General features: G+C 41.6%; 1 protein-coding gene across 3 annotated transcripts in view; it reads left to right on the forward strand.

The window, feature by feature from the left end:
- Positions 1-12510, forward strand: part of CHN2 (chimerin 2) — a 318403-nt gene extending 305893 nt beyond the window's left edge. For all 3 annotated transcript variants that reach the window (XM_050783197.1, XM_050783196.1, XM_050783198.1), the window contains 4 exons: positions 2711-2788; positions 5216-5353; positions 7449-7554; positions 10730-12510. In XM_050783197.1, the coding sequence (XP_050639154.1) occupies positions 2711-2788; positions 5216-5353; positions 7449-7554; positions 10730-10901 (494 nt within the window). In that variant the 3' untranslated portion in view covers positions 10902-12510. The remainder of the gene's footprint in view (positions 1-2710; positions 2789-5215; positions 5354-7448; positions 7555-10729) is intronic.
- Positions 12511-14065: the final 1555 nt, after the last annotated feature.

Below are 14065 nucleotides of genomic sequence, written 5' to 3' on the forward strand. Positions count from 1 at the left end.
ACCTAGTACAGCGTTCAGTCTACCGAACTCAATCTGTGTTAATTTTATGTTTTCTTGGAATGACCCACACCCATACCTCCACCTCCAAATCTGTCTAACTGTATTACGTAGCCTGTACATCTCAATGCTGTCACAGAGACCCTAAATAACAGTGCCTTTGACAAGATAGAAATCTATTTCTATCCCCAGTAATAGTCCAGGTACCCAGGAGCAGTCCAGGAATAGTCTGTTCCCCCATGGCAGGAACCCAGGCACGGCAGCTTGTTGCTCTGTCCTGCTTGAGTACTATCCTGCGTGCACAATCGCAGCTGGCCACCACCATCTCATCTGCATTTCACTCAACAGGAAGCGGAAAAGAGCATCCTCAGTTCCTTTAAGGCCACAGAAGCCATAAATGTCACCTCTGCTCCCACATGGGCCAGAGTTTAATGGCCACTGCAATGGACATTGTTCTAAAAATCAAAGGTGCCGTTACAACAGAAGAATGGGAGAACAAATATTGGAAGGATAGCTGGCAGCTTCTGCTACTCTGGCAAACTCTAACCATCCTTTATCATTTCCTTCAAAGATTAGCTTCTTTAAAAAGCATCTCGATGTAATACAGGGTGATGCTTTGCTCAGTGAAGTATGGGCTAAAATCAGGAAAATTACCCCCATTTAATTATACTCTAAACCATACAACTTGTTGTATTGTTTAAAGCATAGATTTCTTTTTTTTTAACTTTAAGTTATGGGATACATGTGCAGAATGTGCAGGTTTGTTACATAGGTATACATGTGCCATGGTGATTTGCTGCACCTATCAACCCATCATCTAAGTGTTAGGTTCTGTATGCATTAGGTATTTGTCCTAATGCTCTCCTTCCCCTTGACCCCCACCCTCCAGCAGGCCCCAGTGTGTGATGTTCCCCTCCCTGTGTCCACGAGTTCTCACTGTTCAACTCCCACTTATGAGTGAGAACAAAAGCATGGGTTTTTCTATGTTCCTTGAAAACCTGGATTTCTTTGAAAGTGACTCAGTGAATCTTATGACTGAATGTTTGTTTCTCCTACCCCACCAAATTTACATGTTGAAGCCCTAATCACCAGTGTGATTGTCTTTGGAGATGGAGGTCTCCAAAGAAGTAATTAAGGCTAAATGAGGTCCTAAGGGAGGGACCCTAAACAGTATGACTAATGTCCTTATGAGAAGAGACACCAAAGAGCAAATTCTCTCTGTCACTCTCCATGCACATATACTAAGGAAAGGACGTGTGAGAGAAGGTGGCCATCTATGAGCCAGAAAGAGAGCCTTACCAGAGGCCAGAACTTTGATTCATCTATCAACAGGCAGGGTTCAATGTTCACTGCTAGGGGCTCCCATAATCCACTGGGTCTGTGCCTCTGTGGCAGTGCATGTTCCAACTGGAATGAGATGTGCTCATATGCACCAACATCTTAGAACAGGATGACCCACAAGTTTCATCTTGTGACAACTACAGTTGATCAGTAGTGGTCACCTGAGCAATTGGAACTGAGATGAATTCTGAGGCTAAATAGGGCTCAGTGGGAAAAAGGGCTGAGATCAACTAAGAGCATCTGTCATGGTCACAGGAGGGATGAGGGGAAGTATTCGTGATTTACGCCATGTATTTGTTGTCTCTGATGCATACCTAATGAAGACCCTTATATACGGCAGATAATACATACTCCATAAATGTTTTCCAAATAAAAAAACAAGAGCATATGTGAGTTATCAAGGGTTTGGCAGAATATATGGCAGCAGCAGCAGAAGCTATTTGTTTGCTTATTTTTACGGTAGCTATAGTTTTGATAGCAGCTAGTTTGTGCCATACAAAGTCTGAAATCTGGTCCTTTATCCCTGCTCATACTTTTGGGAACTGACTTGTTTTTAGGACATATCTTAACAAATCAATAAACTCCAGGAACAGAAACCAGTCTTTTTTTCTTAGCCTAAATTTGCAGTGATCCAATTTCCAGAAGCAATAACTAAAACTTTATTTTCCTGCATCTGTTTGTATAATCAGTTGTCTAAAAGTATAACAAGTAATCATTTTTAATTAAACAGTTAACAGTCTTATTTATAAGTAAACATGAAAGGCTGTAATAGTCTAATTTTTTCCAATAAAATTAGAGTAATACATATTAGATATCCACATACATACACATGTGTATCTAGTACAGTGCTACATACAATATAGCACATGGATTAAGATGATGCTAGGTACCCCACTTACCCTGCTGTGATTATCACACATTTTATGCCTGTATCAAGATACCTCATATACCCCATAAATACATACACCTACTATGTACCCACAGAAATTAATAAAAGAAAGATGATGCTAGGAAGAAAGGTTGCTTCCTACAATGATGAAATTCGTGTCCAGCAAGCTCATGAACAAAGGAAAGGAAGTAAGGGAACGGTCCATGAGAATCTTAAATATCAGTTCTCTTTGCAAAGCGGAGAAGGATGAAGACCGGATTTACACTGAGATCTCCACTGCTACATGGGCAAATGAGAACAGACTTGCCTGGAAATTGAGACAGACAAGTCCAAGTTCTGATGCAACTGTGTGTGATAAATAAGATCGCTGTCTGTGTTTGCTCATTTCCTGATAGCATGTAGTGTAGATGTGAAATTAGAGTCTTTTTTTTTTCAGATGTTTCAAGAAGCTAAAGTTAGTCTCTCTCTCTCTCTCTCTCTCAGGATTAAAATCGGAAGGCCTTTACAGAGTCTCTGGGTTCACTGAACACATTGAAGATGTCAAAATGGCATTTGACAGAGGTAAGCTTGTACTTTCTTGAATGCCATCTGACATCCTAACACCCTTCTCGTTTGGAACTAGATTTTAATCATAGTAGAAATGGGGTTTCAGAACTACTAAGAGTTGTTCTTCAAGAAACGGAGGAATAACGGCTTACAAATCTCATGTTTCTGCCTCACTGGGCAAAGTGTTTCCTTCGCAGCCATTGACAAGTGATCACTGTCAACGGGCAGACAATCCATATGGCATTGGAGTACCCGTCTGCATCCCCTGTCTCAGGATCCCATTCTTCTCCTTCTCTCAAAGCTCCAAAGAAGGGATCATAAGGATGGGAGGGCACCCCCAGCACTAATGTAGGGGAAGGCAGTGGACATGTAGGAGGGAACTGCTTTTGTTCTTTATAACTGTGGTGTATATTCTCTAGAACATACTATCTCTTAAGTCAGATATCATGGCCATCCTGGGGATCCTGTTAAAAATACGGGTCACTGGGACCCAACTTGAAGACTCATTCAGAAAGCTGGATAAGCCCAAGAATCTGTATTTCTAATAAGCAATCCAAGTAATTCTGGCACAGCCAGTGAATACATGGAACCCCTACTGGATAGAGCCTACTGGATAGAGCCTCTACTTTGTAGTGTGGTATATGAAATCAGTGAGGTTGCCCTCCCTCTCTCTTTAGACTTCTCTCCAGTTCCTCCTCCCTACTCTACTGTACACTCCAGCAATCCTGAAATACACCCTATTTGCTGCCATGAAGAAGTGCCTCGGCTCACATTGTCCTGTCTATCTGAAATGTATTCACCTCTCTGCCTAGCAAACACCTATAATCAGGGGTCAGCTCAAGCCTTTCCTCCTTGAGGAAGCCTCGCTGACTGCCCCAAGCTAACCTCAGAGCTCAACTTCCTTTTCCCACACCCCACCCCCCACATTCCCCACACTTCTTCAGCATAGCAATCTTCCCATTTCCTTGTCATTGTTGAGTTGCATGTCTGACTGTCAATCTAACTAGAACTGTTGGTTGGCAGAGAGAGTATCTCTTTTCTTTGGTTCATCAGGGCTTAATGGTGCTTGGCACATGACAGCTTCTCAATAACTGCTTGCTAAATATGTAAATAATGAAATAAACATGGCATATCTTCTATGCTTTTACTGTTTTCTATACATCGGCAGCTTTTTTTATCTTCAGAACCAAATTTGCTGAGGCATTTATTCTTTTAATTCTTTATGTAAAAGATATTAAGAATTCCTATATGATTAAAACATTTTTATCCAAAAAATGTCATAGGCTATGACAAATTGGACTGGTATTTCCTAATGGTAAAACTAAAAGTCAAAAAATGTCTTGAGAATTATTATTAGAAATGGTAAGAAATATAGGCCAGGCACGGTGGCGGATACCTAGAATCCCAGCACTTTGGGAGGTGGAAACGGAGCAGGTCAGAACTTCTGTGCTGATCCTTTGTACTGCCTACAAAGAAATAATTCTGGACCAACAATAAATACCAGATACATTAGTACAATATATTTAAAGTGCTGAAGTGAAATAACTGTCAAAATAGGCCGGGCACAGTGGCTCACACCTGTAATCCCAGCACTTTGAGAGGCCGAGACGGGTGGATCACTTGAGGTAGGAGTTCGAGACCAGCCTGGCCAACATAGCGAAACTCCCCCCTCTACTAAAAATACAAAAATTAGCCAGGCGTGGTGGCACGTGCCTGTAATCCCAGCTACTCAGGAGGCTGAGGCATGAGAATTGCTTGAACCCGGGAGGCGGAGGTTGCAGTGAACCAAGATTGTGCCACTGCACTCCAGCCTGGGCTACAGAGTGAGACTCTGTCTCACAAAAAAAAAAAAAAAAAAAAAAAAAAAAAAGAAAAGAAATATAACATCACATATCCATGAGAAAAGGGTAAAGTTTCCCAGATTAAATTCCTAGGGGATCAGGGAGGAAGGATCAAGTTAAAAAAACAAGTAAACAAACCCCTTCAGTGAACCTGAAAGAAACAATAAGAACTGAAACTATTCAACAATCATTTTGTGAATGTGACTTCCAAATCCAAGTCTAAAAAACACTGGTGGAAATGTATTAGAGCTTCTTGATGTTCTCTTGTTTCAGATTAGATTGTCATTTTATTATGAACCTTTGTGTCTATAATACAAATTATTGTGCTAAATTTCTATTTAGCAAATTACCAGGGGCGGGGACCCAAAGCACTGTTTGAAGTTTGTTTTATCACCTGTTTGCCTGCACAAACCCTCAGAGCCTACCTCCCTCTCACCAAACTCCCTTCTGTTGCCTCCTACACTTCAGTGTTACTAGAACCCAAAAGAGTTAGCTGAGACTTGTCAGGGAGCATTCACCATTGGATTTTTTTTTTTCTTTCTGTACATGCCTTGGCGAAATAAGGTCCTAATTAGGACTTGGATCACTGATTGTTTTTCAGATGGTGAAAAGGCCGATATATCTGCCAATGTCTATCCAGACATAAACATCATCACTGGAGCCCTTAAACTGTATTTCAGAGACTTACCCATCCCTGTCATCACATATGATACCTACTCCAAATTTATAGATGCAGCAAGTAAGTACTTCAAATTAACTTTTTATTTTTAAGAAATTTTTAAGTACAATGCTTTTGACCTTCAGAAAATTAAAACTCAGAACTGTTTAAATTATTGCATTTGTACCTGTCTTGTCAAGTGAGGGCACAACGGTAAATTTATAGATGCAGCAAGTAAGTACTTCAAATTAACTTTTTATTTTTAAGAAATTTTTAAGTACAATGCTTTTGACCTTCAGAAAATTAAAACTCAGAACTGTTTAAATTATTGCATTTGTACCTGTCTTGTCAAGTGAGGGCACAACGGTAAATAGATGACCAGGCATAGTTCAACAGCTGACTTGAACCAGTTCTAAGAACTCTGTGGACTGACGTATGTGTCAGGCAGTTCTGTCCGCATCGTTCCTTGTATGCTGGGAACCAACACAGTCAGGCCTATTCCGTGTTGAAAGCATGAATATTTCTGTCGCAGAAAAAAAAAAAAAATCTTCAGTGAGGACTGACTAGATCATGGGGATCCAATCTTTTGTCTTCCCTGGGCCACATTGGAAGAAGAATAATTGTCTTGGGCCACACATAAAATATACTAACATTAATGATAGCTTTAATGATAATTTTAAATAATTTTTAAATAAATTATTTTAAAATCTTATAATGTTTTAAGGTTTACAAATTTGTGCTGGGCCATATTCAAAGCTGTCCTGGGCATGTGCGGCCCACAGGCTGCGGGTTGGACAAGCTTGGTCTAGATTAACTACTTTTATCTGTTAGGCAGAATTTCATTCCTAATCAGTTAAAGTCACAACCAAGTTTTGTCTATTGATGCTGTTCAAAATGGACAGAAGGCCAGAGTATACTGTGTCAAGCAGTATACTAGAATGTCTCACCAGTGCCTTCTAGTTTAATTCCCTCATTTACCCCATGTGGCAAATCTTATAATCCCATTTTACAGAGAAGAAAAGCAAGGCTTGGAGAGCTGAGCTCATGCTTCCAGGAATGGGACATCAGGATTTGCCTTCCATCAGCCCAGGGTTGCTCATTCAGTGTTTGTCACTTGGGCCCACTGCTGTAGGAGAGAAAAGAGAGTGAAAAGGGGGCAGGTCTGGAGGAAGGGACTACACTTTGCCCAGGAAGAGGCAAAAGTGACCAAAGGGAGCTTCAGATGCTGAGACACATGACACAGAAGTCAAGCTCACTTTGAGGAAGTTTTTGCTTGTTGTTGTTGTTTTTATTTAAAAAACAAACAAACAAAAAAAACCTTTAAAAGTTGAAAAGTTTAGGTATGCTGTTAAATACAGTAATGAGATGCCTGATGGGGAGACACAAAGGCAGCCTGGGATAAGTGTGAGATGCACTTTTCAGATGAGCTGAGGCCCTGACCCCGGTAAGACTATTCCCTCCTTCCGGGGCCCTAGTGGTCCTGGCAAAGAAGGTTCTAGCATCCTCTACTCCAGGAGGAATAGCAGGAGGGTTTTCTTTGAGTAGCTGCCAGTACCTATCAGAGACCCAAAAGCCAGAAGCATGTACTCTTCCTCCCATTGTTAATGTGTCCAGTCTCCACTTCCTAACCTGGGCTGTGCACCGGGGTTAAGCATGCCAACACTATAGTGAGAAGTGCCATGAGTGCAGGCTGAGTTGGGTGGCTCATTGCCAATGTCCTTGCCTTGTAAAATGTATTAGGTTGTAGAAGTCTGCCAGAGAAAGACTCATTAGACAACTTCAAGGGAATAGTACTGTATATGGTGCAGTTTAAATTAAAACTTGTGGGAGTGATATTTCTAGCAAATCTACTGTTCAGAAGAAAGCAAAGCACAGTCTGCACATATGCTCCGTGACTGTATGCATTCTGCTGGCTTACGGATTCATGGAGGGCAAGGACAGTGTCCAGCCTCTGGCCACCCAGAGGACATTCAATAAGCATGTGGTGCTCAGCCTCAAACTCTTTCCTGAATGACACAGGACACCAACAAATTGATTAAGTGAAACAGTGCTTGGATTGCATCAATTTAATAGAATCGTTCCCCCATTTCTGGCTAAAACAAAAACTTCTTGTTACTTCTCTAAAAACTTGAATGCCACCCTCTGAACTAATACCCATCATGCATGAACTTCACAGAAATCTCCAATGCAGATGAGAGGCTGGAAGCCGTCCATGAAGTGCTGATGCTGCTGCCTCCTGCCCACTATGAAACCCTCCGGTACCTAATGATCCACCTCAAAAAGTAAGCTTATGCCTCAGGCACAACGCCTGCTCTGCCCCTAGAGCAATTAATGCATACGGAAAAGTGGACAGCATTCCTCCCCAGCCCCCTGAGGGGACCGAGCCTCCAGCCCCAGCCATAACTGCTGGAGCTTCACCGTGCCAGGAGCCACGCCAGGCACTTTCAGTGTATCATGCCTATGAAAGGGGCACCATTGCGGTGGCTCACGCCTGTAATCCCAGCACTTTGGGAGGCCGAGGCGGGCGGATCACGAGGTCAGGAGATTGAGACCATCCTGGCTAACACGGTGAAACCCTGTCTCTACTAAAAATACAAAAACTTAGCCGGGCATGGTGGCAGGCGCCTGTAGTCCCAGCTACCCGGGAGGCTGAGGCAGGAGAATGGTGTGAACCCGGGAGGCAGAGCTGGCAGTGAGCTGAGATCATGCCACTGCACTCCAGCCTGGGTGACAGAGCGAGACTCCATCTCAAAAAAAAAAAAAAACGTTGGGGGGGCACCATTAGGGGCCTCGTGTCACTCGTGAGATTGCTGACACTTGGGGAGGTTACATAGCTGATTTGAAGAGGTGAAGCCAGGATCCCAGGCAGGCTGATGCACAGCCTTTACCTACTCTGCCGCTGTCTGCATCTTCATCTGACACAAGCCCTGTACTGTGTGTCCTGTTCGTCCCCCTGTTGCTTGCCCCTTTCCAGGCTCCTGAGCCTGCCTGCCTCCTGGGAGAGCACATTTCCAGCCTGATCTCTTATTTTTCTGGATGTGTGAGTTCTATATCATTAAGTAACAAACTTCTCCCAAAACTTAGTGGCTTAAAACAGTAAACATTTATTATCTCATAGTTTCCAAGGGTCAGGAATCCATGTGTGAATCAGCTGGCTGCCTCCAGTTCAAGGTCTGTAATGAGGCTGCAGTCTTATCTGAAGGCTTGATGCACCTGTAATCCCAGCTACTTGGGAGGCTGAGACAGAAGAATTGCTTGAACCCAGGAGACAAAGGCTACAGTGAGCAAAGATTGCACCACTGCACTCCATCCTGGGCAACAGAATGAGACTCTGTCTCAAGAAAAAAAAAAATTCACTCCTGAAGGCTTGATGGTGGTGGCATCCATCTCCAAGCCCACTCACATGGTTGTTGGCAGGATTCAGTTCCTTAAAGGCTGTTGGACTGAAGGCTTCACTCCCTCACCAACTGTTTGCTGGAGTCAACCCTCAGTTCCTTGCCATGTGCATTTCTCCATAGGCAGTTTAAATTAAAACTTGTGGGAGTGATATTTCTAGCAAATCTACTAGAAGCCAACTGGCTTCTCTCAGAACAAGAAAGCAAGAACACCCAATATGAAAGACAGTCTTTTTGTAACCTAATCTCAGAAGTGACATCCTATTGCTTTTGCCATGTTTTATCTGTTAGAAGCAAATCAAGTCCAGCCCATACTTTAGGGGAAGGGATGCAGGGTGTAAATTACAGGAGGCATATCACTGAGGTCCATCTCAGAGAGTACCTGCGGCACACAGAACTGTCTGTGTGAGTGTGTGGGAGACAGAGATGGAGACATCTGGATGTTTATGGGACACTAGAACCTCTGGTGACACTACTCTCCCTAAACCTTGTCTCTCTCTCTCTCACTGCACATGTGTAATGAGGTTGATGAATTGGTGTTATAACATTGGAAGGATCAGGGCACATCTGTGTTCCTCTGTGTTTTTGAAAGACATTTGGCAGCAGCCCATTCTTTGACAAAATGAACCAAAAATTGTCTACATTGACCAGTTCACAGATCTACTTAGTAAGTGAAAAGAGGCAAACTGAGGACTGTATAAACAGTAGGTATTGAGGTTTTATTTTTCTACCTTTTAAGACATACAATATTGTTGCTCAGATTCAGGGTGACAGGTGATGGTAACATTTAGCTCAGAATATTCCCATTTTGATTAATTTGTTGAATTTAGGAGTACAAGTAATTTTTAGATAATTATGGGTGTCACATCTGGCTTTCAGTCAGCTCTGTAAAATATTTATTGTGATCAATATCCAGTTACAATTTGGAAGGCAAAGTACCATTACCAGAAAAAATGCTGACACCTTTCAGCTGAACCTTAAATGCCAATAATACTGTATCTTTTTCATAGTGGGTTTGCTAGCCATCTTGTTTGGTCAGGCATAGTACCTGACTTCAGAGGAAGCTGTGAGCACTTTGATGGTGAGAAATGTCCTCTTTCCAACCTTGCTCTTAGCTTTGTGGCATGGACATGACACAAACTGGGTTGACCTTAAAATAATACTCAATGGCTAATCCTAATGAGTTATAAGGAAATAGAAAGGGATGGCTTTCTATGCACAACCTAAACACATTTTAATTATATTTTGCTCTTTTTTGGAGAACCCACTCCCTTTTACATCTATTAGGAACATTCGGAAACTTAAATTTGTGAAAACATAACTCTGGGAGATTGTAATTTTATTCCATGAGGAAGATATTAAACCAACTTTGCAGTTTGAATTTTATTCTTAAAGGCTCTGCAGTTCTTATCTGGATGTCAAAATGATGATTCTTAATTTCAACTGCTGTTCAACTGCTGTAGACCTCATCCTGTGGGAACTACAAATAATGTCCAACTGCCTTCCAGTTTGGCCACATTCCAGCCATTCCCCCACCCCATGATAACGGCCTGGTTCTTCCTAAATTCATGACAGCCCATTCTACACATAACCTTTCTCCTCTGGCACCAGTCCTCCCAGCAGACAGGGATCCTGCCCTTCCCTTCCCACTCTCCAGCATACAGACCAGCAGGAAGCCACAAGAGGAAAAAAAGCCTTCCGTATGAGGCCTGTGAAAGGACCATGGGCCAGCCTCAGAATCCGCTGCCCCTACAAACCAGTATTCCTTAAATGATAGTTCCATATTGACTTAATAAGGAGGACTAATTTTCTAATTTAAAAAATTGTGTTCCTGCCAGATTCACATATGTAATTCATTTCCACTGGCAAAGGCAATGTCAACAATATAAAACAAAAAATCGGTCAATTACCCTTCAAAAATACCTTTCTGCCATTCTGATTCCCAATTTTTTCTTGCAATTTCCTGAACCAGAGATGTTCTTGGGACTTACATACATAATCAATACAGAAAATCAATCCTCAAGTCTCCATAACGTCTCTGTTCTGTATGTTTGTTTTGCAGGGTTACTATGAATGAAAAAGACAATTTCATGAATGCAGAAAATCTGGGGATCGTGTTTGGGCCCACTCTGATGAGGCCCCCTGAGGACAGCACCCTTACCACCCTGCATGATATGCGGTACCAAAAGCTGATTGTGCAGATTTTAATAGAAAACGAAGACGTTTTATTCTAATCCATCAGGGAAATGAGTTGAATGGCCTCAGCCCCATCCAAGTTGACAAAGCTAAAGGAACAAAAACTTTTCTTACCACTTGATTTGTTTTCCAAACAAGTGCTAGAATTTGCTGGACCGCAGAGGATCGCTGAGTGGGGTACTGTGTCTCATAGACATGCGCCACCTCCACGTGAGAACAAGGGTGAAGGTGAGGGAAGCCCCATCGCCTTGGGTCTTTTGCTGTGCCTCCTATGTATGTCTGGTTTGCTGGAAGAGTGATTAATACATCTTTAATTTATTAAAAACAATGTAGACCTTTAAATTTCAGTCTTATTGGTAATAAAAGGGAACTTAATTCATAAAGGTACTTGATAACAGTTATACATTTTCCACTTACAAAAAGAAGACAATTCTGTTCAATGTTAAATGAAACCTATATCATAAAACATATTTTTATTTTAGCCACAAGAATGTTATTTTTAGCAAATAGAACTCAATGCAGTGCATTGGTTATTATCCTGTGTACCTTGTCCCTCATTTTGCTGTGACACCCTGAAAAAGCTGACCACAAATGCAGTATTATCTCGACATACCTCTGTCCTCCTCAGTGCTTTTCAATGAAATTTCACCTGCCCCTTGTGTTCCTGCTTTTGACAGTTTTTGCTCTTAAGCACTGGCATTCTTCTATTGTATGGTATATATTTATAGCAATTGTAGGATGGTCTGAAATGTCCACCAATTTTCTTTTCATACAAATTTTGTGAATTCCCAAAGTATGCTTTGGAATTGGTCATAGTCTTTTCGTATCATGAGTGTGTATCCCAGAAGATACAGAATGCGGTCATTTTACCTGAAATTATTTGAGAACACTGGATGTATCTGGTCTGTGTAAAAAGTTAGCACTTTCCCTCTTTTCTTCCCGGCCAAGCCCTCTGAATTCATCTGTTAATATCAAATTGTATTTTTGCCACTTTTCTGTATTGGTGAAAAGCGAATCTGCAGAATTGTCGATGTTTTTCTTTTTTGTTCTAGAAACCTATTTTTTAAAGTGAGAATAAGGTTGGTTTTTACCAAATATTTGTTCCTCCTTGACAAAAGTAGCTCTGTGTGGATAATTCAATATGATTTTATTACTATAGTTCCATTCTCTTGGTTATATTTATCTTAGCATGAGCCTTTCACACCAAGATTTCTATATTTTGTAACATAGGTGAAATATTTAAAACATCAAAAACTGTAAATCTAGATTTTTAAAAAATGCAACCACAATGTCTTTTCCTTTGATTGAGATGATTTGTGTAAACTCACCAATCTTGCTTTGGAGTGAGCAGAAGAGAATGACTGTGTTACGTGGAGCATCACCGTGTGACTGTTGACCTGAACAGTCCCAAGGGCTATGCAGATGGACTCCATTGGCACACGGAGGTCAGAATGGTTTGACCTCTTCCCTGCTATTATCCCTCCTCCCAACTGTACAGCTTTGTTTGTTGTAGTTTATGTACTTCTTGATACTGTCAAAAAATTATCTGGAAATGGTTTTATTTTGTGAAGTGAACAATACTTTGTAATTTATGATAGTGTAAATGGAAGGCAAAGCATCACATGTATTAAATTCTTCTGTCTATTATTCTGGAGTATGTGCAAGAAAGTGGTTTGGAGGGGTGGGGTGGTGGATCGTCAAAACATTGTTTCCAGATAGTTGTTGGCAACAGATTTTCAGTCATCACTGAAACACAATGAGAAAACAGCATCCCATTGAGTCCCCACTCCTTCTGCAAGCTTCCTTCTAGAGAGCCTGCTTCAAGATTAAGGCTCTGAGGCTCCACATTCACTTTCTATAAGCCCCACTGCATGGATGCATCATCATACAGAGCTGAACCGTTTAGGGCAAATCACCCTAGGCCACTTGGAGGGTAGCAGAACAAGAATTTTAAAGTCACAAAGCCCTGAGCTTGATCCCAGATCTGTCCATTTAGTACTACCTGCATATAACCATGGGTAATTTGCGGCCCTGAAAAACTGAGGATGATATTCTGATTGTGACATCTTAAATGAAATTTATGTTCTAGGGTAATTAGTAATAGTTATTTCTCATTATTACCATTTTAGAAGGGGAAAGGATATAACATGGAAGCAGGGATGGAAGAAGCATAAGCAAAGGATTTGTCACAGGTTCAATCCAAGTCCAAATAGCACTAAAGGATATAACAGGGCTCCATAATGGGTAATGAGGTTCGCTTGACTCCTTTTCTCAAATGTGATTTCGACACTTGATCCCCTCTTCCTTTAGTCTGAAGCCAGCTCACCCACACCTGTCTTCCCCACCATCTGGCAGCCTGACATGGCTCCCCTTACCTGGCTTGAAATTCCTGCTATTGGAATAACTCTAGTAGTTAGACCATCACAAAGGCAGCACTGTTTCCAGAAACCCACTGTTAAATTGTCAACAATTAAGTTGTGGGAAGTAGAACAGGAGCAGTGTTGGTGGGAGAATGCAGTGGTAAGGATGGGAGGAGACCCCTTTTTCTTTCTTCCATTGCCATAAATGGGCATTCCCGATGACCTGATCTCCACAGCTTGGAGGGGCTGCTGCAGATGTCAAGGATAACAGCCTAGAAGGGAAGAGAGAGAGGAAGAGAGAAGGTTAAGGGAAGGACAGTGAAGAAAGCATCAGAAAGAAACATACCATATAGATGAAGGATTGCCTGGGCTGTCCTGGCTCCTATGAAAACCCAACTCAGCTTATACATTCCCAAGTTTATCAATCTCGTGTATAATCAGTTCTTTCATTTTAAAAATGTAACATTAACTTTTAACCAGTATTTATCAAGCATTTATTAATGAGCCAGACACTGAATATTTGGAGGCGAGGAAAAGGCTTATCGCACTGGAAGAATTAAACAATAAAGTTAGTCCGGCTAGAGAGAGGAAACTGATCATATTAAAGGTTTTGGACTCCAAGGGGAATGGGTACTACATATTTGTCTCCAGGCAGAGAACGTAGGAGGTGCTAGCCATAAGGGCCATTTCCAAGGTCGGTGCTGTCTTTCTCTCTACCATCCTAAGCTTATTGTTATTTCCCCTTGGGTTTTGGCTCACATAGTTATAAGGAGGCTACAAAGACCACCAAGTCAATGCCTTTCTCTTGTGTGTCCCATTAACAGTGAGGAAAACTTTCCTAG

The sequence above is a fragment of the Macaca thibetana genome, chromosome 3 (genome assembly GCF_024542745.1).
Source record: "Macaca thibetana thibetana isolate TM-01 chromosome 3, ASM2454274v1, whole genome shotgun sequence".
NCBI classification, from domain to species: Eukaryota; Metazoa; Chordata; class Mammalia; order Primates; family Cercopithecidae; genus Macaca; species Macaca thibetana.